The sequence below is a fragment of the Neoarthrinium moseri genome (assembly GCF_022829205.1).
Source record: "Neoarthrinium moseri strain CBS 164.80 chromosome Unknown scaffold3_Wmoseri_CBS_16480, whole genome shotgun sequence".
Classification (NCBI taxonomy): Eukaryota; Fungi; Ascomycota; class Sordariomycetes; order Amphisphaeriales; family Apiosporaceae; genus Neoarthrinium; species Neoarthrinium moseri.
The window spans coordinates 709,636-735,632 of record NW_026055117.1 but is presented as its reverse complement, the minus strand read 5'-3'; the positions used below and the strand labels follow the sequence as shown (position 1 = coordinate 735,632).

The following is a 25,997-nucleotide window of genomic DNA, read 5'->3' as shown; positions in this document are numbered from 1 at the left end:
AGCCGCCATGTTGGACACGTTCGAGATCCTGACCACCTCCGGCGTCGTCGTGTGGTCGCGGTCCTATGCCGCCGTCAGCCCCTCTATAGTCAACAGTTTCATCACCGATGTCTTTATCGAGGAGAAGGGCGCAATCGCCGGCGCCAAAGACGACCAGCCCACCGCCAGCAACCCTCCCTACCGAGCAGACCAGCACACCCTGAAATGGACCTTCTCCAAAGAACTAGGAGTCATCTTTGTTGTACGTACTTGCTGCTCTTTCACTCCTCGTTGCTCTCTCTAGCCTGTACTTTCTGCACACTAGTCCAATTGTCTCACTCTCGCTAGGCTGTCTATAGGTCCCTGCTGCACCTGTCCTGGATCGACAAACTGGTCGACAACCTCAAGACCATCTTCGTAGATCTGTACGGCGACCAGCTCAAGAAGCCGAACACCACCCTCGTGCACTGCCACAAGTTCGACGAATACTTCGACCAGCAGGTCAGGCAGCTCGAATCCAGCGCCGCGGTCAAAGGCAGCCAACCCTCAGCCGCTGCCCTGGTCTCGGACGACGAAGCCGTTTCAGGCAATCTCGGCGATGAACCTCCTCTGCCCCCGGGTTTGAAGCACCGATCGATAGCACAGAATGGGGCGCAAGAGCTTCCATCCACCACCGAGTCGACACCGGTCGTGACGCCGTCTAATTCGCGGCCCTCTACACCGGGGACAAGCCATTTGGTAGTAGGCAAGGGCGGTCCCATGGCCAAGATGTCGCGACGGGCACGAAAGATGCAGAATACCTCGGCGCCGGCCTCATCCGGAGACGAAGGGCCAGCACGAAAGGCCAAGAAGGCGCCCAAGAAGGGGCGCAAGTGGAATGCCGACGGTTATGCAAGTGAGGAGGACGATGTGCAACTTGACTACTCAGCCGCCGCCAATGCCGCCACCAGCGAGAGCGAAGCCGAAGGCCGTTCCACCGCCATGGAAAGTATTGATTCGTCGACGTGGGGTACAAAGACCTCCAAGGGTCAATTCGTCCTCAAAGATCTCGATGATGAAGTCAACGACATTCTTGCATCAGCACAAGCCAAGTCGACAGGCTCCTCTAGCAGCGGTGGCCTAGTCAACTCGGGTTTCAGCACTATCAGTGGCCTCTTCCGCAATGTGGTCGGTGGCAAGACCCTAACGAAAGAAGACCTAAAGAAGCCTATGGATGGCATGAAGGAACACCTGATCAAAAAGAACGTTGCCCCAGAGGCAGCGGTGCGCCTGCGGGACAGTGTTGAGCACGAGTTGACCGGCTTGAAGACGGGCAGTTTCGAGTCAATCGATGCACGCATCGCAAAAGCTATGGAGGCATCCCTGACCAAGATGCTCACCCCTACATCATCTCTGGACCTACTTCGCGAGGTGGATGCTGTGACGAGACCTTCGACCTTCTCGAGCGTCAAGCCGCGCCCTTACGTCATCTCTGTTGTCGGTGTCAACGGCGTCGGCAAGTCGACAAATTTGTCCAAAATATGTTTCTTTTTGCTGGAGAACAAGTACAAGGTTCTCGTCGTGGCAGGAGACACTTTCCGTTCGGGTGCTGTAGAACAGTTGAAGGTCCATGTGAGAAACCTGAAGGAGCTCACGCAGCGTGAAGGTGGCAAGGTTGAGCTCTTCGAAAAGGGGTATGGTGGGGATGCCGCTACAGTCGCAAGGGACGCTGTCCGTACGGCCAGCAATGAGGGCTTCGATGTCGTCTTGATTGACACAGCTGGAAGACGGCACAATGATCAGAGATTGATGTCGAACCTTGAAAAGTTTGCTAAGTTCGCCAACCCAGACAAGATTCTGATGGTTGGAGAGGTAAGTTTACCACTTATAACCGAAGTCCAGTCAGAAAACTAATTGTATTTATAGGCACTTGTTGGCAATGACTCTGTTGCACAGGCACAAAACTTCAATGCTTCCTTCGGTCAAGGACGCACTCTGGACGGCTTCATCATATCCAAGTGCGATACCGTAGGCGACATGGTTGGCACCATCGTCAGTATCGTACATGCGACCAACGTACCCGTTCTTTTTGTTGGTGTCGGCCAGCACTATGAAGATATCAGGAGCTTCTCAGTCAAATGGGCTGTCAAGAAGTTGTTAAGTAATAACTAATTAAATAAAGTATCCATGTGCTGGTAAGTTTACCAGCACTGCGACAGCAAAATGCAGTACGAACAACCCGAAGACATTACAAGTGTATTACCGCAACGTGACTCTTGCGAAAGCCGGAACTAATTCCGACTGTGGTCCAAGCCTGCCGAATTTGATGTCTCGACTCTTAATCATGACCAATCATAAGAGGTCTTGCTGGCTGGGGTCATGGCAAGCCGACAAACCCACGGCGTTAACGCTCGTGGCATGTTGTTTTCAGCTCCTGCAACTAGTGCAGGGCTACATCAACCTCGTCCAAGCGCATTGCTGCAATTCGGCATGGTATTGCTTGAACGAACGCCACATACCCGGATGGGGTTTCTACAATTGAACTGACAGCAAAGGTAGACGCCTGTTAAATAGTGAAGAAGCTACCACATGCATTCGAACTAATCCTCTCCTTGAAACCCTATAGAGACCTGAGCCAGGAGAACATGAACCAAGATTCGACTGCAGCAATTCTCAAGATGAACTCTGTCCAACAAGACAATGTCGCTACTGAGCAGGCGCAGCCATTATCCCAGGGTAACCCACGGATCCACGGCCCAACACCCATGTCTCCAGGAGCAGGCCAGGCCATTCGCCGTCGACCTGTGTCAGTGGCTCGCCAGCAGGCGACGAACCAGACTTCCTTGCCGTCACCTATTTCTCCTCAGAGTGGGATCTCTTCGCCATTGAACGGGTTTGGCAAGACAAGCCAGTACTTTCCTCCTCAGCCTTCGAGCGAGGCCCCCGGGGTTGCACAGGTTCCACAATATCAACCGCAAAGTAATCCTTATCCTCCACCACCGCCTCCAGGATCTAGCACTCCATCAGTACAGCCATACCAGCAACCACAGAGCCACACCGTATATTCTCCGCCTCCAATAGTGCAGAATGGACTTCCAACTCCTCCACCATCGACGGCATCTAACTCTCAGCCTTATTTCCCCCCTCCAACTCCACAACCGGCAGCTGTACCGTCCTATAACCCAGCTCAGGTAATGCAATCGCCTTACCCAGTTTATAATCCAGCGCAGATGGACAGGTCGACTTTCCAGATGCCAGGCTACCCTCCGCCAAGTTCAACCTCAACGGCAGGCGCTGGATCTCTTCCTGCAAATGTAGCCTCCCCTATACGATCCAGCTCGAAGAGGCTCTCCACTTGGAGTAAGGAGGCAGCGACAAAGTACTGGAACAAGGAGACGGCCAAGAAGGCCTACAAGAACAGCGTCGACTTCCTCGTGAAGACAAATGACAAACTGGACAAGGTGGTGCAGCCCATGATGCCAGTTCTCGCTGTGACTAACCCCGACCTCGCCTCGGCTATCCAAGTTAGTCAGGCGATGCAAAACGCTCAGAACGCTCAGAACGTGCAGAACGTGGCGAATGGCACTCCAAATCAGGCTGGTGGAGGGTTGAATACGATGGGTCACTTGGCGGCAGCTTTGATACAATCTTCTGGTGATAATTCGGAGAACAGCGGGACGGGTGCAAACCCACTGCTCGCAGCTCTGGAGCAGTCGGCGAACAATCCGTATGGCAGTGGTGCAGATACCAATGCGCTGATGGCGGCACTCACACAGTCAACGAATGGGAATACGTATGCGAACGGCAGTACAGATCCAAACACACTCTTGATTTCATCGCTCATTCAACAGCAGTCGAATGCTGCAACGGCGTCCTTGCTCGCAAACATGAATAACAACGCGCAAGGCGACCAAGCCCAGCTCATTGCCGCCATCATCCAGCAGCAGCAAGAACAGTCGGTAGCTACTGCGGCGGCAATGATGGCAGCGACTGCATCTCCAAATCCTGCATATAATACTGCAACAGCTCAGGCTGACTCGCGCGCCATGCCGGGTGCAAATACGTTTTATAATGGAACAAACCCTAGTATTCCTCGAGAGGCAACTGTCCCTCTACACAGCCCTCAACAATCAGGTCCACAGGGTCTGGCCCAGCAGCCTCCTCCTACAAGCTCACTGTTCAGTTCTACTTCATTGCCCCCGCAAGCACAACCCGTCGCCATCCCGACAAATACGGCAGCAGCCGCCTGGGTTCACTACCAAGCCGCAATATTCGGGCTCGGGGACATATATCTTCCCCCGGACCACGGCATAAGCGACGCGGGATACAACTGCCTCGTCGGAGACCTGACGAATCTGTCGGGACACTTCGAGATCAGGCTGCTCTACACAGCCTCGCAGGTACTGAGGGATGTAGCGACGACCCAGGACCTCACCAAGGACGGGGATACGACCGTACTCGAGCCCTGCGCCGTCGCTGACTTCGGCATCCCGACCGGCGGCGTGAGCCTGACCTGCGGCATCTCCATGAAAGAAGCCGAAGCGGACGGCGCCATGCCGGCCATGTACAAGGCGATCGTACAGTCGCCGTACGGCCACGGTCTTGCCGTGTCGTTCTTCGTGCCGGTGCAGCAGCTGCCGGCTGCCAAGGTGGTCGCTAGGTTCATGCTCTCGTCAATCAAATGGATTGATCGTTCGACGGTGTCCAAGTCTGTTGCTGGCCAGCTTGTGGGCAAGTGGAGATTCGAGGACGAGCCGCTGTTGATCGAGCTGGAGGATGTGGATAGCAACGCAGAGACTAAGGAGTTGGTATTCACGGCTGATGGGCGGTATTTTTACGACAGGAAAGGGGGCGTCGACCAGCAGCAGCAGGACCGCGATGGTGCGTATGATCCGGATCATACCCGAGGGCAATTCGAGGCCTACGAGTATGCGGCGGGAGGCTGCGTGCATCTGGTGTTGGTCGAGGAGCGCACGGGCAGCGTCGAGGTCCAGGCCGTGGAGCTGAGCGAAGGTGTGATGGTTGTCAAGGAGAAGCGATATCTTCGGGTCTCGAGTAGCTAAGCTCAGGGGGCTATGCTCTTTAATTCCCGAGGCCACGGGAATATAACCTTTTGTCTCCAGCATCCCGCAAAGAAACACAAGCCAGTGAGCCAGCGTTTGGTGAACAGCTGAGGCAACCCTTTTGTTCTTTCTGTGCTAGTCCTGGAGACGACGACTTCCAGTGAGACATGGCGGTCGAGGTCGTTGGCATCGTAGTCCTCTGAGCTTTCGTCGCGAGGCCACGAGGCGGTGAAGACATAAGGAGAGGAAACCCCGTCGCGCGTAGGCTTCTGGTCCTCATCCTCCTCATCCCAGATGAACACTGCGCTTGCGTCCTCAAGCCCAACTAAGGTCCCGAGTCTGAGTATCCTGCCTTGATCTATCGCTCTGACAAGTTCTTTAGCCATGGTCCTCATGGAGCTTTGAGAAAAAGTCTCTTGCCAGAACTCGGCGTCACCTCCACTTCGCGCATCGCGATCTAAATATTCCTCGAACAGGCCGGCGAGGTGATCGTGAGATAAAGCTTTGAGCTGCGATGCCAGCTGTTGCAGCCGTTTTCGCTCATGCAGTCCCAAGGTGCCGTGAGGAGGCTGGATTCGCCGAAGGTCGTCTGAGAAATCTGCAGTCTCAATGATGTCTCCAAGCCGCCAGAGGTGGCCCTTCGTCCGGATTCCGGCCGGCGTGAGATCCACCTCGGTAAAGCGGCACCCTTTATTGAACGAGAGACTGCATTTGTCGCCGGGGGCATAGAATCCGTCGAAAGACAATGCCTTGAGGAAGCTGGAGACTGTCATGTTCGGAACTTGCCCGCGGTATGGGCGACGGTCCGAGTTGTCCAGGATCTCTCCATTCAGCAAGTACATGGCCAGCATTGCCAGACTAAGACTTTGTTCCTCATCTTTCAGTCTCTCTTCGTCGAGGCGAATTGAGTACTGGCAGCAATTAGCGGTAATGGCGAGCCGGTCCCACGGATCTTCGACGTCTCTCTGCTCGAGGTCGGCGATAATGCTGGATGACATGGAACGAGACCCTGGCAACATGATGGTGTACTTCCCAGCCGCGCTGAGGATATCTTGGATGATTTCCCCGTCCTTCTCTGTCAAGTGGTCCAGTCCCTGCATTGCCAGGCAGAGCTTGGTCACTTCGTAGGAGAAATCTACAGAGTTGAGACACAGCTCGCCACGAACACGGCCGAAAGTGCCGTGAGACCATTTCGCTTCCTCCAAGTCCGGACTATGCCCTATCAGCAAGGTCATCCCAGTTCCGGCACGGTAGTTTTCCTGGAATATCCAAGCTCGACGCCACCACGTGTCGCTGATGATCCGATGCACCAGATGCAGTGTTCTCCTGACCGCAGGCAGCTGTGCGCTGTCTGATAATTGGAAGTGCTGCCCCAATGGCGTTTCATCGACCAGCATCTGGTCCACTAGCAGAGCGAGGTGGTCCAGGTCTCCCTGCGTTTCGATCTGCAGCTCGAGCAAGCCCACCGGGTGATTGCTGTACTTGTACACCAAGTCCATGGCCTCGAGGCTCTCCTGCTTTTGGATGCAACTGTCGTGGTCGCAATGACGCCAGAATTTGCAGGCCTTCTGTGGGATGCTATGTCTGTCAATCCACAGCGATTTGACGCCATGATGGCCCATATAGCTTCGCACGCGGTCGAGAACGCGGTCCCGAATGCGCGTAGGCCAACATCGAGCACGATCTCTGGTCTGTACCTCGTATACTTGACTTTTACCGGCCTCCTTGTCGCCAGCATGCAGCCGCCAGGCCCATGACACGGCAACATACTCGTGGTTTTTGTAGGCGTTGATATCTTCGTCTGGCCTGCGCAGCGAAAAGCGGGACTTTGAATCTTCTAGCTCTGGGTCTCTATCGGAGGGACTTCGCTTCCGCTTGCGACACCGTTCTAGAGTGAAACATTTGAGGTTCTGGATGACGCTTAGGTCCTTACCTCGCCGGGCCTGGCTCTTCTCGATGCTGAGGAGGAGGTCAACAATTGGCATGCCGTGGGCCTCGGCCAACTCTTGCAACGTCTCATCCTTATCGTCATGGTGCTGTGTCATTGCGCGTATCTGACTCAGATCTAATAGAGCTCTCTTGGCTCATTGCAAGGTGGTTTTCGGACTTTGAATGACAAGAAAGGGCCACCAAGGACTGCAGATGTGCAATCTATTTTCGGCAGTCCTAGCGTCGCGACACAGCCTCGCTAGGGGGGAGGTAACACTATGCCTGCTATTTTAGTGATCTGCATATAGGGCTTACACAGTTGTTTACCCCGCTCTTTTGGACCTATCGCCCCTGGACATTGTCTAGGTCGCGACAGCCTGAGGCCAGCAGCTAAAATAGTGGGATTGGCTATAAGAACTCTATTTCAACGTGGTCTAGGAGTCTGCATTGCACCAATACGCTCATAGCGCCTCTTACTCATGTCTTGTTGGAGCCAATCACACACAATAGAGCAGATTAGACAGACTGAGACGTTCAAGCAATTCGATTGAATTTCACTAACATAATAATGGGCTATCTCATATATTGCGCGACCCGCCGTTTCATATGTATCGAGGTTCTAGAGCAGTCACACTAGTTGAAGGCTCACTTTGTCATACTATCCTTTGCGTAGCTGTTCGATGTGGTGGTTTTCGTACCCCGTCTTATCGCCATGACTTGACAATTGGAAGAGAGTGTCCCCTTCGGGGCTCCAGTCTAGATCTTCTCTATCCTCACTTCGAGTCCGCCCGGCCTCAACGTGAACCCAGGGTTCTCCACCTTGAAAGGGTGTTCAACGGTCAGAAACCGATAATTGCGCACCATCTCCACCAATATGGTCTTGATCTCAAACTGTGCGAACTGCTTTCCGATGCATATACGCGGCCCGTTTGAGAATGCCTCAAAGGCATACGGTGATGCCTGTTGAGCGTTCAGATGCTCCCATCGAGTGGGGTCGGCGCTGTCTGCGTCAGCCCCCCAGATTGTAGGGTTGGAATGGGTGACAGAAGGACAAAGGTCTAAAGGCGTGCCTTTGGGAATGTGAATACCCTCAATTGTAAGGTCGTGGTTAGCCTCTCGGTGGTAGGTGGTGGCTGGCTGTTGTCAGATACGTTCAGTAAAGTTCTCAACTTGAGTACTCACATGGTGAGTACATGCGCAGCGCTTCTTTGACAAAATTCTCTAGGTAAGGCAGCTTATCCATCTCCACGAAAGACGGCTCAGCTGACAGAGAGCCAATTTCCTCACGGAGCCTATCTTGTATGCTGTGGTTTGTGACCATGATGTAGCAGCTCCAAGACAGCATATTGGCCGAGGTATCGTGGCCTGCAGCCATGAACTCTAGGATCTGTTACCGAGATATTAGCATCGTCAGGTACTGCCAACCGAATTCAGTCAAATAGTATTGGCAGCCGAACTTACATGGCCTAAGAATTCTTTTTCTCCAATCATTTGCGCTGTGCCGCCCCTTATGCTTTCTTCAACGACGAAAGTCACAAAGTCTCTTGAGTCTTTCTGTTCATAGGTTCCATCTTGCATGGCAGCCCGAATAACACGATAGCGATCCCGTATAATCGTTGTCAACACTTCGTTTAGCCAATCCATAGCGGAGAGGAACTCTCGGTTAGCCTCAAGTGGCAACCACCTGGTCGGAACCCACCCGTTCATGAATAGAAGCAATTTCCCGACCGTGCCTGGAGAGAAGAAGAGGTCGTATGCCTCGTGAAATGTGCATCTATCGCGCAGTCCATTCTGTTTTCGCCCGGCTACACCATCTTGTCTTTGGTCGTGCACTTCTCCGGGCTTGACATAATTTAGATCAACTCCCAAAATGGCAGAGCCCATTATGTCAAGAATAGCCTTCGAAAAGGTATTTGTGCAATCAAAAGAGCCAGTCATCCCATTACTGTTTTTTATGGTCTCTTCGAAGAATCTGCAAATATCCTTGGCCTTTTCCTTGAAGATTGGCTCTAGTTTGCGAATATTTTGCAGTGAGAAGGAGCCGCCCAGCATTTTCCGGTGAGCTCGATGCTCATCGCCCTCCATGAGAATTAGGCCATGTCCGGCAACCTCCCTCACAATCCGCAGAAAGAACTTGGATTTGGAGAAGGAGTAACATTGTGTCTGCAGTACTTCTTTGTGAGCGTTGATATTGTTCGGTACCAGAACCTCTGTATTGGCAATTGAAAGGTATCTAATGAACGGTGCATCAGGGAATTGCTTCATCCACTGGACGTACAGAGTGGTTGGCGTCTCGGCTTTCAGAAGGTTGATAGTTTGCCCCAAGAAGAAATGGTTGTTCTGATCGCAATAGTAAGATAACATGAAGACCTAGGGTGCCTTTTTCTTACTGACCGTGGGACCTGGGACGTGGCGAAGGGGTGAAAAGTACTTGTGGTACAGAAAAATACGGTAGTATTTCAATGCGAGATACTGGGCTAGGAATATGGTCCAGGCATGACGCGTGAAAATGCCATAGGGACTGTCCACTCCAACTTCATGGTGCGGCCAAAGTAATCGAATCAGACTTGTTTCGACAACAGCCAGACCCCCACAAATAGTGACATCCATGATCTGCCTTCAACTCCAGCGACTTTGCTGACGCGTATTGACCGTGTTGTCGTGAGACGCGGCTGCGAAGAGTGCGGGGGCCAGAATGCGGGATATTGAACAAGAAGTCTCTTTCTTCACAATCAGAATCATTTGACAGCCAAAGCTTTTGAAATACATGACTGACTTACTTACCTTCGCTAATTCACTTTTGGATCGCAGCCCCTCTATCGATGAACGAACAAGGATCATGCGGTTACTTACAATATTGGTTGGTGCAGCGTCATATGTTACCACGACGGGCTTCCGCTTCAGAACACGGCTCGCTTAGAAATCGCACACTTGTACGGTCAAAACACCCTTGACGGGCCGGGATCTTGGTACCCTTGACGGGCCGAAAACTGGGGTCCAATGGAGATAAGACAGTAAGTTAAAATTACGGGCTCGGTAACAGTCAGGGATAACATGTCGTTTGCCAGTTTACCTGCATACACCTCCTCTTCAGTGCCACATAGCCTGCCCAATAGCCAATAGGTCCCAATTATGTGACCCGAGGACATGGCACTCCAAACGCGAGGCCACAATTGACCCGATGGTACCTAGTAAAACTATGGATCGTTTCTTTTGAATCGAACCATATGATCGAAAAAGTGACCTGTGTAGTTCTCCTCTGGCCGGAAGTGCTTACCTGTTGCCGCGGCCATGGCTGTTCCCTGACAACCAATATCCGTCAAGTGGCAAGTGTCGCACTCACCGAACACAGAGTACTGCATTTCGGCTTTTCGCAATCCACATAAAGCCCTATATAGCTCAACTGACATCCTTTATTTGCCTCCATCTGTCCAATATGCAGCGCCCCTTCCACAACAATGTGATCTGCGCAGCATGATTCTATAAGACACTATGATTAACCTACGAGGGGTTCAAGCTCGTGCGTCCTCCTCTAGCCTCTACGGGCAAGAGTTGATTGACTTAGCTTGGACGCAACAACCCATCGAAACAGATGGGCTCGGCAGAGTCCTTTCTGTCGTCGTCCTAGTTCTACTTACGTTGAGTACTATAGCGGTCAGTCTACGGGTTTTCGTCCGCGGCTGGCTTCTACGAAGAGACAGACTGTGGGGTTTAGATGACACTCTATCCGTTCTGAGCTATGTAAGTGAATTGAAACGTGGGCTCTGTGCCTTGCTGGCTGACGTGTGCCTCGTCTCCAATAGTTGACATTCCTCCCTTCTTGCGTCTTCATCCTTCTCGCAACACGATTCGGACTCGGTACTCCAGATGATAGACTGACAGCACCGCTCAAGGCAAGGGCCGCCTTGTACATGGGCTATTGGCAAATGCACTATGCAGCGTCAGTCAACCTCGTCAAAGCTGGTATTGCCGTAGCTCTGCTGTGTCTCACGATCCAACGACGATACCGATATGCGATATGGGCCATACTGGTCTCTGCTCCTGTCTTCACCTTGGGTGTCGTCATTGTGCTCGTGACTACTTGCCATCTAGTAGGCGCCTAGTTCGATCTAGACCTGGGTCCATGCCCGGCGCATGACCTGATGGCCCAACTAAGCTACTTGTTCACCGTTTTCACTGTTATTCTGGATTGGGCGTGTGCCATAATCCCATATCTTCTGCTAAGAAAGCTCGAGATGCGGCGATATGTAAAGGTTTCTCTTGTTATCGTCTTGACTATGGGTGGCTTTGCAAGCACTGCTGCTATTGTTCGACTACCCTACCTAAAATACTACCGTACCACCGAAGATCAGCTTTGTAAGTTGCAAAATGATTTCAGTTGGTAGACATGGCTATTTGACTTGGTCGGCTCTTTCCTCTGATGTTTCATTCAATAGACTAATTATGGCCGCCTTGGGTTTAGTCCACGTTGCGAACATTATCCTTTGGTCCACAGTTGAGAATGGAGTGGGATTAATCGCCGCCTCTTTGCCGCCAATACGCAAACTCTTTGGCTATTATGGGGACACAGATCAAATGCCTCGCCGAGTTGAGCGAGCCGGTGCTATTGAGACTATTGGCGGTACACCGTTCAGTAAATATTCAACTACACAGCTACGAATACTGACACCAAAGCCAAGAAGCAGCGGGCAATGGGATCGGCTTGATGAGACCAGTTCTAGCCAAGAACGCATCTCATATCCACTATAGCTGGTGTAAGCATGTCCAGATATTCAAAAGCTATCTTGCAGGCTGAAGGCTTAAAATTTTGACTCATATAATACCATAACTGTCAAGCATGCGTGGTCTGTGTTTTATGATGTGAACAAGGTTCGTGGGCTGGTGAAGGCTAGTGCTTTAAGACCTTGCTATAAAACCAGGAGTAAATCAAGATTGCTAACGGCAAGCCTGCGCTTATCACTTAATCTAATCCGCGTGCCTCATATGACCTGAAACCTCAAAGCCGAATCCAAGCCAGCCAAGACCCTGTGAAGACTCCATTCAGTACCAACCAAGCCAGCGACGGGCTCACATGGCCGCAAGATGATCACCCAAGCTTATGAGCAGCAAGGTGCAGCCAACAGCCAGGACTTTCAATCGAGAGATACGGTACCAGATTGGAGATCTCAGGTGGATGTATACGAAGAAACTATAACAAGAATTAGTGAGTTGCTGAGGTTTCATGCTGAGCAGCAACGGAGAGAGTTTACCGTACAGCCTGCTGTGATACAGGATTTTTCGCAAAACTTTTGCGATTCAATTCCGAAATAGAGTCGTTCAGTGTATGTTTCGTATTTATTTTCACTTTGTCCTTGAGATCCGTTCACTGCAGCCTCTTCATCCAGCCATAGGTACCCGGCTTACTAAAGACTAACTTGACCTTGAGCTCCCGAACTCTCCCTTATAAACCTGGCAAGGTAGTTCGCCTGCCCCGACGCTTATTCTCGTCCCGCTCCTTCTTTCGATCTTCGCGTTTCTCTTCTCTCTCCCGTCGTCGTTGCTCAGCCTCTGAGCACGTCGTGCATTGTCCACTCCAGAGCGGTGGTCCATAGTTCTCGACTATGTCACCACACTCTCCAAACGCCCTGTTTGCAGTCTTCACCAGCTTGCATTTCAGTTTCCCACCCGGTTGGTCATCTCCATATTCACGGTTGCAGCTTTGGCAGACGGTCTTGTGGTACATCTGGGTGCACATCGGGATATCTTAACTCAATACCGTCCGTCCTCGTTCGTAGCTCGTTGTGTCTTCGCAGGCACCTTGCCCACTACTGATTGAGTCTCAGTCCCATTTGTGGGAGATATATAGCTTAACCGTAAATTCTCATTTGAGCAGCTAAAATTTACATTTGACGCCGTGAGGTGTTACTACTTTCGAAACTCGTGATCTGCTCTCGATTGATAACGTGGAATATCCTGAGTGGCATCAACGAATAATTGGCCTACCAGCGTCAAATGATCCTCTCATAATGGTTTGTTGGAGTTTTGCTGCGTTGGAGAAAACAAAGAAGTCTGGTTCGTACGACGAGCAGACATGTTGAGTGTCACCGAGCATCTTTGATCGTGGCGCCAAGACGTCGCCGGATCCGTCCCAGCGTCAGATGTGCACAATGAAGGGGCTAAATCACAACACCAGCCATGAAACAGGCTGGTGTTATTCAGAGACTCACGTGGTAGGATGGTGCGAGTTATTTGCGCTGAACCCCAGAGCGCGTGGGTCTGGTCCATGGATGCCCCTCCATCAGCGATGTTATGAAACCGACGATGGCTCCTCTGACGCTGCCCTGTTAAGGGTAGGCCTAAAGCCACATTGTATGATGATATTCAGAGAAAGCTCGACAACCGTCTAGTTTTGTCACAGACGAACTGCTGAGCCTCGCCTGGGAGACGCTTCAACGCTTTGGTCACTCCACATTGTCCACCTGACAATTATATATATAGTGTCATGTAACATCTCTCGAATTGAATAATACTATATACAACTACTCAGAGAATGTGATTCCAACAATATTGACATCTGCTCCTGACCAATTCTCAGTCGAATATTTCGAAGAGACTAGGCCAAGGCGTAAAAGGAATAGTAGAGAGCGTAATATATTTGGGTCTTGTTTTTGTTCTTTTAAGGTAGGGCCAAGCATGGCCTCTTTCATGGTTTTTTGATATGTTTCGGGCTTGTTGACAATCTGAATACCTCCTCGCTGGACATCCCCTGTTTGATATATAGTGACGAATTCTGCATGGTGATCGCATAGATGAGCACTGTGCAGATATACGGCGTCGTGGGTAGATTTTCAGGTGCTTGCCTAGGTCGGCAAGATATAGTGGTTGGTCGAAGTGTCGAGTTGAGGACTTGATAGGAATGACCGCGGTTTTCCAATGGTTCCATATGTCAAGTGTTCCATTCCAACATTGTCGCGTCTCCGGACTGACTGCTTGGCGCTTTCATGCTATCCCAGACCCTACCTCCGGGACACCATGAGGCTGTATAGTGGATGGAGCAGTGAAATAAGCTTCCATCAGATGACCGAATCATATCGATAATCGAGACCCAGCTGTCACTCTTCCAATCTCCCTGTTGAATAAAATCCACCACGCCTGGTGTAGTTTCGTCGTGATGGTATAGAGCTGGATGAGAGCGCTTTGTGGTGTGTTTTTGGCGCTACTCAAAGCTCGATTGGCAGTCAACGTAGCTTGGACATTACTCTGGCGCGTGGTCCATATTTCGTTTCGTTCTGAGTTGACGAGTAGAAGTAAACGTTAGATCACGTCTACTTCAGGGAATCCCCCCTTTCCAACAACAGCAGCACCGACGGCGGTGACAGCATCTCCGAGAGGCGTCTCAATCGTAGCCGGGGTCGAACAAGGTCTTCACGCAGCACGAGCCGGGGGATGGTCAACAACGAATCAGTCCAGGAGCAAGACTCGACTGGAGGATCGAGGACGGCTTTCCCGGCGGCTCGGCCCCTGGAATGTGCTGGACGGCGCGCGCAAGCTTCGAGATCAGTCTCGATCGGAGGAGTCGTGGCGATTCTGGCGCTGGTGAGGTCGGAGGTCAGGGGCAGGAGACTCGGCCTCGAGGCAAGATGGTTGATCGAGGACATAGTTTCCCGGTTGCCCCAGAGCAGGTGCCTCTGAGACTTCCCATGGCGCTGGTGGGCGACATGGAGGTCAGTAACCTTTAGCCGTGGTCAGACGGGAAGCGAGTTGAAAAGTGTGAAGAGGAGCGAGCTCGACTCTTCACCCCAATAAGGGAGCACGCGAATGTGATTCATCCTTACAGAACGGCAACAATCAGATGCTACAGCTCAACTAGCATACTAGGACTAGAAACCCACATTAAAGTACCGGCTGTAGATGCGTGCTTATATTCTCGCGTACCCTCTACTCTGCAGCAGCCGTACGTCAGAATGTGACGAGGAGCATAGAGGAGGTGGGTGTCTAGACCCTGTCATTGGCCTGATATACTGGCCCCTGCGCGCATAGAGATGCTGCATGAGAACAGATGCCACCTCAGCTCTCAGATCGAAGAAGGCCGAGTCCATCTACAATTCAACCCACCTACAACGGCACATCCTTCATGCTACGTTTGGGGAGGTCTTATGACAGCAACGGCGGCTAAATTGAAGAATGTGTCGTTTTCAATACTCTACATACTACGGAATCTGTCTCTGAAGCGAGCAGGGCGCTTAGTGTATGATGCCCCACGACGAGTATGAGTATGCAAATTTCTGTTTACACGGGCCGAACGGTGACGTGGAGCCCCGCCGACGTCATTCGGCGCCAAGCTTTATAAGAGCAGGTTTTAACGTTCAAGGCTGCCGCAAGTGTAGAGCCGCAATATCGCATGCAAAATGAGCAATCCCATCTTGAGACAGCGATTGGACCTCCCAACCCCCTGTGCAGTTCGCTAGTCCGGAGCTTTTAGACCGGGCGTTCGTAAGGGTCTCACCATGTCAGAGCCTTTTTTTTCCTTGGGACGAGCAGGCACAAAAGCCAAGATTGGGAAAGTCCCCAAAGGCCTGACGCTGGAAATAGCGGCTACACGGCAGGCAGGGTCCCCCATGTCACCGTGCATCCGGATCGCCATGCCAAATCGTCGATGGCCGTTAGGGCGGGGTCTCTGGGCCTTCTGGCTCGGTTGCACTTTGGCACTACGCAACGTCTCGAACCAATTTAGCATGACGTCAATTCTATATGCGGCGCAGATCTGCCCAAGCAAACCCACCGTGCCACGCGCGCGTCACAGCAGAACAGCCCATCACGCGCTTTCGGCGGGCTGGTTTCAAGACGGGAGAGGGCTGCAAGATAGGGAATCCCTGGGCCCGGTGATTGGTTTCGCCCAGGGCTCTAGGGCCTAGCTCCCCTGGGGGCGTCCCGTCGTTTCCTATTCCGGCACTCGTCCCTCATGTAATCCGTATGTCATTGCTAGGCTGGGCTCCGGTCTATGACCTAAGATTTGTGGCCCGTGGATTGCAGTGTGACCGAAATGAGAGCATCGCAAGCTCGAGGCTGGTCGATAATTTGCTGGAAGGTGCTCTGGGGACCCCCGAAAGCAGTAAGAGTCGCCATGCAGCCCATGTGAGCCTACCCCGGTTGGGACGAGCTAGGCGATGTACTCGTGGTATTTGCCTTGATTGCAAGGTGGGCGGTGGGAAGATTGATATGAGTTTTCTTTGTGACTCGGCAAACGGACGAATATAAGAAGTGGTTTTCACCTGCGGATTCTGTGACCTAAAAAACTCGTCATTCCAAACAACATCAACAATCAGCCATCCACTCAACCACAAACAGAGAACTACTACAGTCTCTAGGAACTCAATTCTCTACACCAATACCCATCTCCACCAAACAACCTACAAGTCCAGACCACAACCGCCAAAATGGGTGCCGTCGTCTCTTGCGTAAGTTCCATCTCCCTACGCCATCCCGCAGCTCCACCAGCGGAAAACTCTACTATGACTCGGGAACCGCATGGCTAACGCGTTACCTTCTCCTACCACAGATTCAGAACATGTTCCGCACCATCGGCAGCTGCCTGATGGCCATTGTCAACGGCATCGCCGGCATCCTGACGGCCATCATCCACGGCATTGCCTCCTTCTTCAACATCCTCATCTCCTTCCTGACCTGCGGCTACTGCGGTCGCAAGCGAGGCGCGCGCGCCGGCCGCTCGCATGGCACGAGGACGAGTCGAGTCTAGACGCGGCTCTCATCCCATCATCACTATGAGTCTGGGAAGGGAAACAGAGATGAGAGCCTTAGGACAGCGAGCAAGAGGACAATTGGAGTAACTGGTATTTCATTGTGCGTCGGACGGAGGGAGAGAGCATGAAGTCACGATACCCCGTTTTCATGAACGAAGATATGACGTTTGGCATGACGCTCTTCGCGGTTTCATTTTGTAGCATAATACCACCTGCATTTCACATCTAAACTCTGTGTTTTACACTGCCAGTGATTATGAAAATATGCTTGTTGCTTGGTCTTCCGTGTTCATGTCCTTAAACAACAAAAGGTGTCATTGTAGAACAGTCAATCATGTGCTCGGGAGATTATAGCATGTGAAGGTCACATAACTTAGCACACTTCATCGTCCACTGAACATTCGCGGCGGTATGCGTAATCCTGTTTCTTATTCTACTTAATGACACCTAGTCGATATCAATCAGATTCCGTGCAAAGAAATTCTCAATCTGGCGCCCAGATTCCTTGCCCACCAGTGGCTCGAGATCGCTTAAACTCATGTTTGCCACTTCTCGGACATTTTCACACTCCAAGGTCAGGTTCTTGATGTTCTTGGGCGTGACGCCTGGCACTGCGCTGAGCATCTCCTGCGGCTCCAGATTGAAGCTCTGGTCCTCGACCCTCATGTTCTTGTCCAACCCGGCGCGCACAGCCGTGATAGGATCCGGCTCTTCCTCTTGTGTCTTCAGGTTCTCGAAGATTTCAGCGGTTTGATAGGGACTGCTGGACCAGATGATCTTCAGGCGCGGGAAGGCGAGCGTAAGAAGGACAAGCTTAGACTGCAGGTCCGAAGGCATGTTGGCCGGGTTGATAGAGGACAGGTTTCCCGAGAGGTCGGCAAAAGGCTCCAGCGTGAAGGATTTGTTCTGATCAAATTCGATCAGTAGCATCGGGTTTTTGTAGTGTTGGAACATTGTCTCTGCCTGGTTGAAGAGACGGCCGTCCCTGAATGAGCTGATCAAATCATTGATCGACTTCCGCTCAATGCAGATTGAGGGAGATAGGATATAATCGCCGACGGTCAACATGCATGGCACGATTATTATGTTTCGCCCATGCAAGAGTGACGGGAGCGAGGATCCAAACTCTCGAACGTCGACAACAACGCGAGGAGGTTGGGCCGTTGCGGCGAGTCTACCACCGCCCGCGATTCGGGTGTTCACCGTTCGAAGAAAGGCTTCTTGAGGGTCCTCGACTCCATTGCCCGCTGTTGTATCGACAACAGTCATGCTAGCACGTTCCTTGATGAGCTTTGTAAATGCATCCTTCTCTCGGCGGACGGAGGCCAGATACCGTTGTTCCTCAACTGAGCCCCCGTAGAACATGAAATATACCCTGACATTCCTGTCATTGTGGGAAGAACGGTATACCTCGACGCGGCGGATGAAGCTAGCATCCGGCTCGTACATGATGATGTAGCGAGGTTTGATTTCTTCCAGAATGTGCTCGTCTTGGTCGCCCTCGTATGCATGAACGACGACAAGATCTTGCATCTCGTACAGCTCAAAGAAGTCGTCCATATCCTCCAGTGGATCGGCTATGATATCGGGTTTCTGGTTCGCCTCCTCCTCTGTCGGTTGTACGCCAGTCTCAAGGTCTGCTACTTCAGCAGGTTTCTCAAAGTACTGTACCACACTGCCGTTAGCAGCCCTCCCAGGAGCTGTACCCGTTGCGCCCCCTCCACGTTGCCTCCTTCGCTTGTTGGCCGGTACCCGGCCTTTACCTTGGCCAAGTCGTGGGTCTGCGGCGCCCTCCATTGCTTTTTGATTTTCAGAGAAGAGTGCTGTGCTGACTTGTGCAAACTCTCTTTTCCACTTCAGGTATTCTCGCAACCTTCTCCTCATCATAAATGTTCCAGAGGCCTTGGTATCTTCGTCATCATCCTGCTTGGCGCCCGTAACATCGGCTTTCGACTTGATGTGCATCAACTGGAGGAAATCCCGAAGCTGACGACAAGTGGAAGTATCTGAGCACATGATCAGAATGGTCCCATTGGAGTCATCCTTCACAGCGGGCTCAAAATATAAATCGCGGTCTATCTCCTCTAGGATCTCTGCGAGAACGGCCCACTTCGGTTGTTCTTCGAGCACAGGGCGGAGAGAGTCTATTGACGTCCTTTCGGTAGGTTTCATGTTGCTGGAGTAAACTCGCTGCTTTGCAGTGCTGAAGATGGTATGGGCAGCGTCGAGGAACATCCAGGGAGACTGGTTTTGCCTGGTTGATCCGGGCTGGGGAGAATGGGCTGCGTGAATGGTATCTAGATGCTGCAAAAACGACACCGAGTCGAACGCTAAGACCGAGTGCAACATACTCCGGAGGACTGTCAGATCGCTAACTATCTGCTTGGTCTTCCAACTGACACGGTGCCAGTTTGGATCCAGCTGCCTGCGTACCATGACATCGAAGTTTTTCAGGAGGGCGCTGTCGAGGTTCCAGTCCTCCATCTCTAGACCGGTATTTCCCTTCTTCAATTCGTGAATGCTGACCTCTACACACTCCATGATGGCGGTCTGGATCTCCTTCATTGCGTCTGTCATGGGAACTTCAAGCTCAATGACTTCCGCCTTCTTCTTGCCTTCTAACGAACCCGCAACGGTCACGTGAAATCGTGGCCACAGAGAGGCTTTCCGCAGGAACAAGTTACGCATCATGGTAGATAACGGCGAGAAGCCGATAGTGAATGGGTCTGGATTATCGGAGAAGGCCTTGAGAAAGCCGACCTTGTTTTTCTGCCGATATATACGAAGGATGAATGCTTCGAGTGAGGTTGCAATAACCTTGTCCGCATGAAGCACTATCACGCCGGTGATGGTCTCGGGGTTCAGCAGCGTCGTCAGGAGATCGACGACCAAGATGCGGGACGTGATACTGTAGATGCCGCCCCGAGCATACATCTTCTCCCTGGCGGCGACGCTGGTGAAGTCGGTGTTCACGACGGTGAGGCCCCTCGCCTTGGGCGACATGCTGATGGCAGCATGCTCAGCGAGAGCCTCGCCGATCCATGCATTCTCGCGGTCCTCGGCACCCACTACGATCACGAGGTTGTTCCCAGCGGCATCATAGCTGTGCAGCAGGTTGGTCACCAGCCTCATGAGGCCGAGGCCCCTGGCGAGTACGACAAGCTCATCCTCGCCACGGAGCTCCTGAAACAGGTGTTGCTGGTATTCCTACGAGGCATCAGAGGCGAGCGGCGCAACACAGGAGCTGGCAGGACGTACAAGAGGCAGCGAGAGCTTCACCGGTTGCGGTGCATTGTTGGCAGACATGCGGGGCACGGCACGCCTTGATTCGCTAACAGACAACAGACGCGTAAATGGGCTTCTCAACCGTGTATCCGCGCCTTGAGCATGGTTGCCCTTGGCCTGTGACAAAGTCTCGGGAAGTATCCGGGAGCGGCGGATGCAGCCGGAGCACGAAACTGCGTAATTGGCGAGGCCGACCGGCCCTGGTTTGGCTGCCTGGACTGCAGTTTGACGTGGGGACAGGCGTCAGAAGCGTCGTCGCAGCGTGGCCCGCGTCGGCTTCTTGCAGAGGCCCAAAAGCATGAAATCCGGGGTTGCGTCTGCTGCGAATCATCGGCTAGATCGCCCGCGGCCCAGTGGACGGGGCCAATCACGGCGGCGCTAGGTGCCAGATACGTCATCCAAGGGTCAGGTGTAAGTTGACTGTAATCCAAACTCTGGGTTCTGGTTTATAAAGACTCGACAAAACCCAAGGTCCTTAGGAAGCTTTCGTTCTTACCTTTAAAGAATAATACCGTTATTCACACATCACAACATTAGAATCAAACGCTTAACCTCACTCATCAAACCAAAACACAACATGCCTGGCAAGGACACTTTCCCCACCCCTCAGGTGAGTACTGCGGCAACTGGCTTTCCCTCGGACACGCCTTTTGCAGCCCCTTTTGTACGAATGGAAAGATCCCATTGCTGATCACATTAGACTGGTAAGGTCGATGCCGACTTCAAGCCCCACGACCCCTCCACCGCTGCTGAGCCGCTAGGAAAGGCCTTCGAGGCGCACAAAGCTCACCCTGGCCCGGCCATTCCTCAATCGATGCCTGAGCAGGAGGGAACCAAGGAGGAGCGCCAGGCCAAGGCCAAGGAGCTGAACAAATAAGCGGCTGGCCGGTGAATTGCGAGGGAGAAGTCATGTTGCCTATACGAGTGCACGGCTCTGAAATGTACGCATCGGGGCTCCAGGGGCCTTGTAACTAATTAGTGATGAGATAATGAGAGCCAATGATATCACGTCAATAGGGCAATGCTTAGTTTGTGCCATAATGTTTCGTCCCCTGCCATCAGTCCTCAGCACAGGCATGCTGCTTTTACGTGTTCTGCTCTTGCCTGTGCAGGCTGCCTGATTCCGGCTTCTCAAGATCAGATTTGATGCCCGAAGTGGAGGGCGTCCTTTAGTGCGCGGACATCAACAATTTGAATCTGCGAAGTACAGAATACCGACATTAAATCCTGCAGCACAATGTCAAGAGGAGTGATCTTGTGATATCTACAGCACAATCACTGACGATAAGACGGAAGTGGTATGTCCATGCTGTAGCGCAATCGAGATGGAAGGCGGGGCATTCCGTACCCGGTTCCAGAAACTCAAGGCGGGCGGCTTTTCGCCATGGTAGCCAAATCTAAGGGAGTGAGTGGTGGCTGTGCGCTGAGGGCCCCCAAAAGCCGAGTGGCAGGCAGGCGTTGGCGAAAATGACGACGCAAATCTTAGCGTGCCACGGCGGGATGTTTGTGAAGAGGCAGTTATTTGCAGACTGGCCAATTATGGTATGGTAGAGCGTGCCTTTTCCATGTCAATTGCCTGCTCAAGTTGTTACTGTCGCTTGTCAATTAAACTACAGTAACTACCTAGCTACCTATAGGGAGGGGAGGCCTACATAGGACCCTTGTCGTCCCATCGTCCCAAGCTCGAATCCGCTGCGGGTCAGAGACACTGCACGGTGACGGAAGAACGGTTTCCCAACCCAGCTCCAGGCCCCGGACCTTCCACCACACACATTGACCAACCAACCCAACGGCGGCCGCCTTCGATACTGCCTCCCAAAGAGAAGTAAGCGCCCGCCACTACGACACACCACAACGCCTCCGGCTCGGCCACGACCACGCGTACGATCACAACCCCCGGTCCCCAAGGCAGCATTGTTTTTCCCACCTCCTCCCCCGACTGCGCCGACGCAGCTGGCCTTTCCCTACGCCTTCATGACCGCTTAGGCTCGCCGTCCCAGCAGCCGCCGCCGCCATCATGCCGTCCATCCTGAACGAAGAGGACAAGGAGACGGTCAAGCGCATGGTGCCGAAGCAGACCAACAAGATCCACGCCGTAGCCGTCGCCAGACTGTACGTCGCATACCCCAACAAGTCGAAATGGACCTACACCGGGCTCCAGGGCGCCGTCGTGCTCGCCAATGACCTGGTCGGACACACATACTGGCTGAAGCTGGTCGACATATCGGTAAGTGCCGCACGTGCTCTGCTCTGCTGCATCCAGCGCCTTTGGCCCAGCTACTGACAGGCAGCCCCCGTACAGCCAGCCGGTCGAGGAGTGATATGGGATCAGGAGATCTTCGATACATGGCAGTACAACCAGGACCGCACCTTCTTCCACACATTCGAGCTCGAGGAATGCCTGGCCGGCCTGTCCTTTGTCGACGAGAAGGAGGCGAAGCAGTTCAGGAAGAAGATGGACGAGCGGGAGAAGAACGCAAGCAAGGCCACGAGGAACACGCCCTTCGGCGGACACAGTCAACCCGTGAAATCAGGTGGCCTGTTTGGCAGCATCTTCGGAGGACATAGACACTCCTCGGCGCCCACGCCACCAGAATCTCCACGGAACAACGCACCACTTCCCCCGCCGCCGCCGTCACAATCAAGGTCACCTCCCGGAGGCGTGAACGGCTTCCACAAGCCAGGTTCCGAGTTCGCTACGCTAGAGGCATACGACCCCAACTGGCGGGATAACTTTGGCAACTTCCTCACGGAACAGGGGCTCACAGACGACTTTATCAAAGATAACCAGGACTTTATTGTCGAGTTCTTGAAGGAGCAGGGAGACGCTGTACCCAGGGCCACTGCACCCCCTCCGCCGCCGCCGCCTCCCGTTAACGGCAGCTCTGGCGGGCACGGTCGAGCACCACCCCCCCCTCCCCCGCCAGCAGGGCGAGCCGCGCCTGAGCTAGTGGCCTCGTCGGGATCACGACGCGGAGCCCCTCCACCACCCCCGGCCCCCAGACGCTCCGGCAAGGCGGAGACTCACCGAGAACCAACACCCCCGCAAGATAACACTCCGCCCCGGCCCAGATTCAATGCGCCTCCGCCGTTGCCAGATGCTGGCAAGTTCGCCCACACGGAGCCCGCTCGGCCCGTGCCAGCAGCGCCAGCGCCAGGTCCCCCTCCACCTCCCAGACCTCCCAAGACGCCGATGGACGGAGACGACGCCGGCCACAGGTTCGGCGTGCCCCCTCCTTTCACCGGCCAGCGTGTCAGCAACGCACCGCCGGCACCGCCGTCCAGAGGCCCCGTGCCGCCACCGCCGCCTCGGGACGTGCCGCTGCCTCCTCCTCGAGACGTACCGGCGCCGCCAAAGGCACCGGCTTCGAGTGCGCCCCCTCTCCCCCCTTCATCATCGCGGCCGGTTCCAGCTCCGCCGCCGAGAGGGGTGCCTGCTCCACCACCTCTACCATCATCAAACGCACCTCCTCCGCCTCCACTGCCCGGAACACTGTCAGGCGCTCCTCCACCACCAGCGCCGCCGCCTCCTCCGCCCGGTGGAGCTGGGGGTGCACCTCCGCCGCCACCGCCGCCGCCGCCGCCGAACCGCGACAGTGGCTATGCGTCTGGCGTGCCGGCCGCTGCGGTGCCGCCGGTTGACTCGAGCCGCTCCGCCGTGCTGGACAGCATCCAGAAGGCGGGCGGCATCGGGGCGCTCAAGAAGGTGGACAGGAGCCAGATCCGGGACCGAAGCGCGGCCATGCCCGGCGGGTCCGACACGGGCCCGCACGGCAGCGGCCTGCCGCCCGCCGGCGTGGCCCCCGCCGCTGGAGGCGCGCCCAACATGGCCGACGCCCTGGCGGCCGCGCTGCAGAAACGGAAGCAGAAGGTCGGCGATAGTGGTACGTATTTCAAGACACACACACCCCTCACATTCTCAATTTCCCATTGCAGCAAGAACAGCAGGCTAACATGGCGGCAGACGACGAAGCTGATGATGACGACTGGTAAACGGGATCGTATGCGGCCGCTGGGACTGCGACTTTGGGGGGATGATGACTACCGGTATCCTGAAGCGGGAGGCGGGACAGAAATAGGAAGAGAAGGAACACGTTGCAGTGGTCGTAGTTGTAGCAGTCTAGAGTCGAGTAGTGGAAGTAGTGGAATAGAGAGTATTTGTTGGGAGACCACACGATTGAGATTGAGGATGTTGTGGCGAATAGGGGTTTTCTGCAAGAGAAGTGTCATCTACTATACCCTAGTCAGGGAAGCGGTTTGGACACGTTCAGAGGCGAGTTATCAGTATTAAAATAACAAGTCTAGCCAATGAAAGAGTCGTGATGTGTACGTGCATATTATACAAGTCTAGACTTGGAAATGGAGACCATGTTTCTAGAGGTAGTTTTTTCTGATTGAAGTTCACATTCTGTTGCTGGAGGCTATTCAGAGATGATGTCACAATGGCGAGAAAAGGTATGTTGACACTGCACTGCAGGTATGAGCACATAGATATAAGTCTGATTTATCAAGTCACTGCATTCGATCATTCATTCGTCAAGTCGGCAAATTCCATGTGCGAAAGTGTATAAGGATGCAAAGTGTATTCATTACCAGCCGAAAGGTACCTAAGAAGAACCAGAAAAAGCCATGACGTCTCTCCCACCATGGCCTCGCTCCACCACATTGTCCAACTGTCGCGGAACCAGGCCGTCAATAATAATTTTTTGGGAAGGTTGATTGGGCCTGGTTTGAGAGAGAAGACAGCCTTCCCCGGGGCGTCCCGTTTTTCCCATCTCTGCCGGTTGTGCTGGGTGTGCGCCATGTCCGTTCCGTTTTCTGCGGCCACGAAAGGGAAGAAGAAAATAGACATGCCGAGCACACACCCACGCACAGAAAGGGGGAGGCAGGAAAGTTGATGGAGGAATGAGAGGAGGACAAGACGGGCCCGGGTGGACGATGCTCTGTTGTTCGTTCCCGAGGAATAACCCCCGGTGGTGCGGCGGCGGCCGCCGCGCGCGCAGGTGGCGATCTTAGATGTCGTCGATCTCGATCTCCTTGCCGGCGGCGTCGTCGCTGTCCGAGTCGCGGTCCTCGTCGAACTCGAAGTTGCACTCGCCGTCCTCGTTAGGGCCGTAGGTGTCGGTCTCGTTGATCTTGGCCGACTCGGGCAGCTCGCCGTAGGCCTTGAGGGAGCGGGCCTCGTCGGCCGTGTACTTGAGGATGACGTCGCCCTTCTCGTCCTGGTAGTCGCGCAGCGACAGCAGGATGATGTCGCCCTGGTTGATCCAGACCTTCTTGCGCAGCTTGCCGCGGATGTGGCCCAGGCGCTTGGTGCCGTCGAAGCACAGCGTCTCTAGGCGGCCGTTGCCGAGCATCTTGACGACCTGGGCATATTCTGGAAGGAGTGGCACTCGCGTTAATCACCTCTGCTCTAACTCTGTGGTGGAGGTTGGATGGACGGATGGGTGGATGGATTAGTCGACGTACCTTGACCCTCCTCCTTGAAGGTGAGTTCACGCTTCTCGTTGTCGTTCTCGTTCTTACCCCTACGCCTGTTCTTTCCTCCCTGTTGTGGCGATGCATGTCAGTATATTGGTTCTTCTGTGAGGTGCTATTTTCTTTGAGGGCGTTGCCACGGGGTTTCTCTGTTTCGCTGGTCTATCTCCCACCACCCACAAACGGACTACCGTAGGAGGGGTGGGACACACAGAGAGAGAGAGGGAGGGAGGGATTATGGCGGGGTCGTGGAAAACAGAATGGTGCGGGCAGCGCGCGTGGGTTCGAGTGTTTTGAATTGGGAGTGACTGACCTTTCCCTTGTTCTTGGGCATCTTGGCGGTTGTGTTGAGTCGCTGTGTGTCGAGGTGTAGACGGTGGCAGTCGTGAAACTGTCAAGACAGCGATGTTTTTTTTTAGGGCGTGGGTTGTGGTGAGAGATGCTTTGGGGGGAATGCGGTTGTGCGGTGACGACGAGGGAGTGGATGGGTGGATGAGTGGATGAGTGGATGGGCGGATGGGCTTAACTACCTATGAGCAGACCA

General features: G+C 53.5%; 9 protein-coding genes across 9 annotated transcripts; 5 read left to right on the top strand and 4 right to left on the bottom strand.

The window, feature by feature from the left end:
• Positions 1 to 7: 7 nt before the first annotated feature.
• Positions 8 to 5,021, top strand: JN550_001596 (uncharacterized protein; the record flags this gene model as incomplete). Its single annotated transcript, XM_049312798.1, has 4 exons — positions 8 to 241; positions 328 to 1,830; positions 1,885 to 2,119; positions 2,533 to 5,021. 4 exons carry the CDS (start codon positions 8 to 10, stop codon positions 5,019 to 5,021), a joined length of 4,461 nt encoding a protein of 1,486 aa, XP_049176447.1.
• A 2-nt stretch (positions 5,022 to 5,023) lies between these two features.
• JN550_001595 (uncharacterized protein) lies at positions 5,024 to 7,066 on the bottom strand (the record flags this gene model as incomplete). The annotated part of the gene is made up of 1 exon (XM_049312797.1): positions 5,024 to 7,066. One exon carries the CDS (start codon positions 7,064 to 7,066, stop codon positions 5,024 to 5,026), a length of 2,043 nt encoding a protein of 680 aa, XP_049176446.1.
• A 640-nt stretch (positions 7,067 to 7,706) lies between these two features.
• Positions 7,707 to 9,560, bottom strand: JN550_001594 (uncharacterized protein; the record flags this gene model as incomplete). Its single annotated transcript, XM_049312796.1, has 4 exons — positions 7,707 to 8,083; positions 8,133 to 8,337; positions 8,412 to 9,290; positions 9,345 to 9,560. 4 exons carry the CDS (start codon positions 9,558 to 9,560, stop codon positions 7,707 to 7,709), a joined length of 1,677 nt encoding a protein of 558 aa, XP_049176445.1.
• Positions 9,561 to 10,442: 882 nt separating this feature from the next.
• JN550_001593 (uncharacterized protein) lies at positions 10,443 to 11,053 on the top strand (the record flags this gene model as incomplete). Its single annotated transcript, XM_049312795.1, has 2 exons — positions 10,443 to 10,691; positions 10,754 to 11,053. The coding sequence occupies 2 exons, from the start codon at positions 10,443 to 10,445 to the stop codon at positions 11,051 to 11,053; spliced, it is 549 nt and encodes a 182-aa protein (XP_049176444.1).
• A 5,313-nt stretch (positions 11,054 to 16,366) lies between these two features.
• Positions 16,367 to 16,686, top strand: JN550_001592 (uncharacterized protein; the record flags this gene model as incomplete). The annotated part of the gene is made up of 2 exons (XM_049312794.1): positions 16,367 to 16,387; positions 16,489 to 16,686. The coding sequence occupies 2 exons, from the start codon at positions 16,367 to 16,369 to the stop codon at positions 16,684 to 16,686; spliced, it is 219 nt and encodes a 72-aa protein (XP_049176443.1).
• Positions 16,687 to 17,137: 451 nt separating this feature from the next.
• On the bottom strand, positions 17,138 to 19,996 carry JN550_001591 (uncharacterized protein; the record flags this gene model as incomplete). Its single annotated transcript, XM_049312791.1, has 2 exons — positions 17,138 to 19,897; positions 19,949 to 19,996. 2 exons carry the CDS (start codon positions 19,994 to 19,996, stop codon positions 17,138 to 17,140), a joined length of 2,808 nt encoding a protein of 935 aa, XP_049176442.1.
• A 556-nt stretch (positions 19,997 to 20,552) lies between these two features.
• Positions 20,553 to 20,852, top strand: JN550_001590 (uncharacterized protein; the record flags this gene model as incomplete). The annotated part of the gene is made up of 2 exons (XM_049312790.1): positions 20,553 to 20,585; positions 20,676 to 20,852. 2 exons carry the CDS (start codon positions 20,553 to 20,555, stop codon positions 20,850 to 20,852), a joined length of 210 nt encoding a protein of 69 aa, XP_049176441.1.
• Positions 20,853 to 21,992: 1,140 nt separating this feature from the next.
• Positions 21,993 to 23,968, top strand: JN550_001589 (uncharacterized protein; the record flags this gene model as incomplete). Its single annotated transcript, XM_049312789.1, has 3 exons — positions 21,993 to 22,202; positions 22,278 to 23,859; positions 23,940 to 23,968. The coding sequence occupies 3 exons, from the start codon at positions 21,993 to 21,995 to the stop codon at positions 23,966 to 23,968; spliced, it is 1,821 nt and encodes a 606-aa protein (XP_049176440.1).
• Positions 23,969 to 24,987: 1,019 nt separating this feature from the next.
• Positions 24,988 to 25,787, bottom strand: JN550_001588 (uncharacterized protein; the record flags this gene model as incomplete). The annotated part of the gene is made up of 3 exons (XM_049312788.1): positions 24,988 to 25,352; positions 25,445 to 25,523; positions 25,767 to 25,787. 3 exons carry the CDS (start codon positions 25,785 to 25,787, stop codon positions 24,988 to 24,990), a joined length of 465 nt encoding a protein of 154 aa, XP_049176439.1.
• Between the last annotated feature and the right edge of the window lie 210 nt (positions 25,788 to 25,997).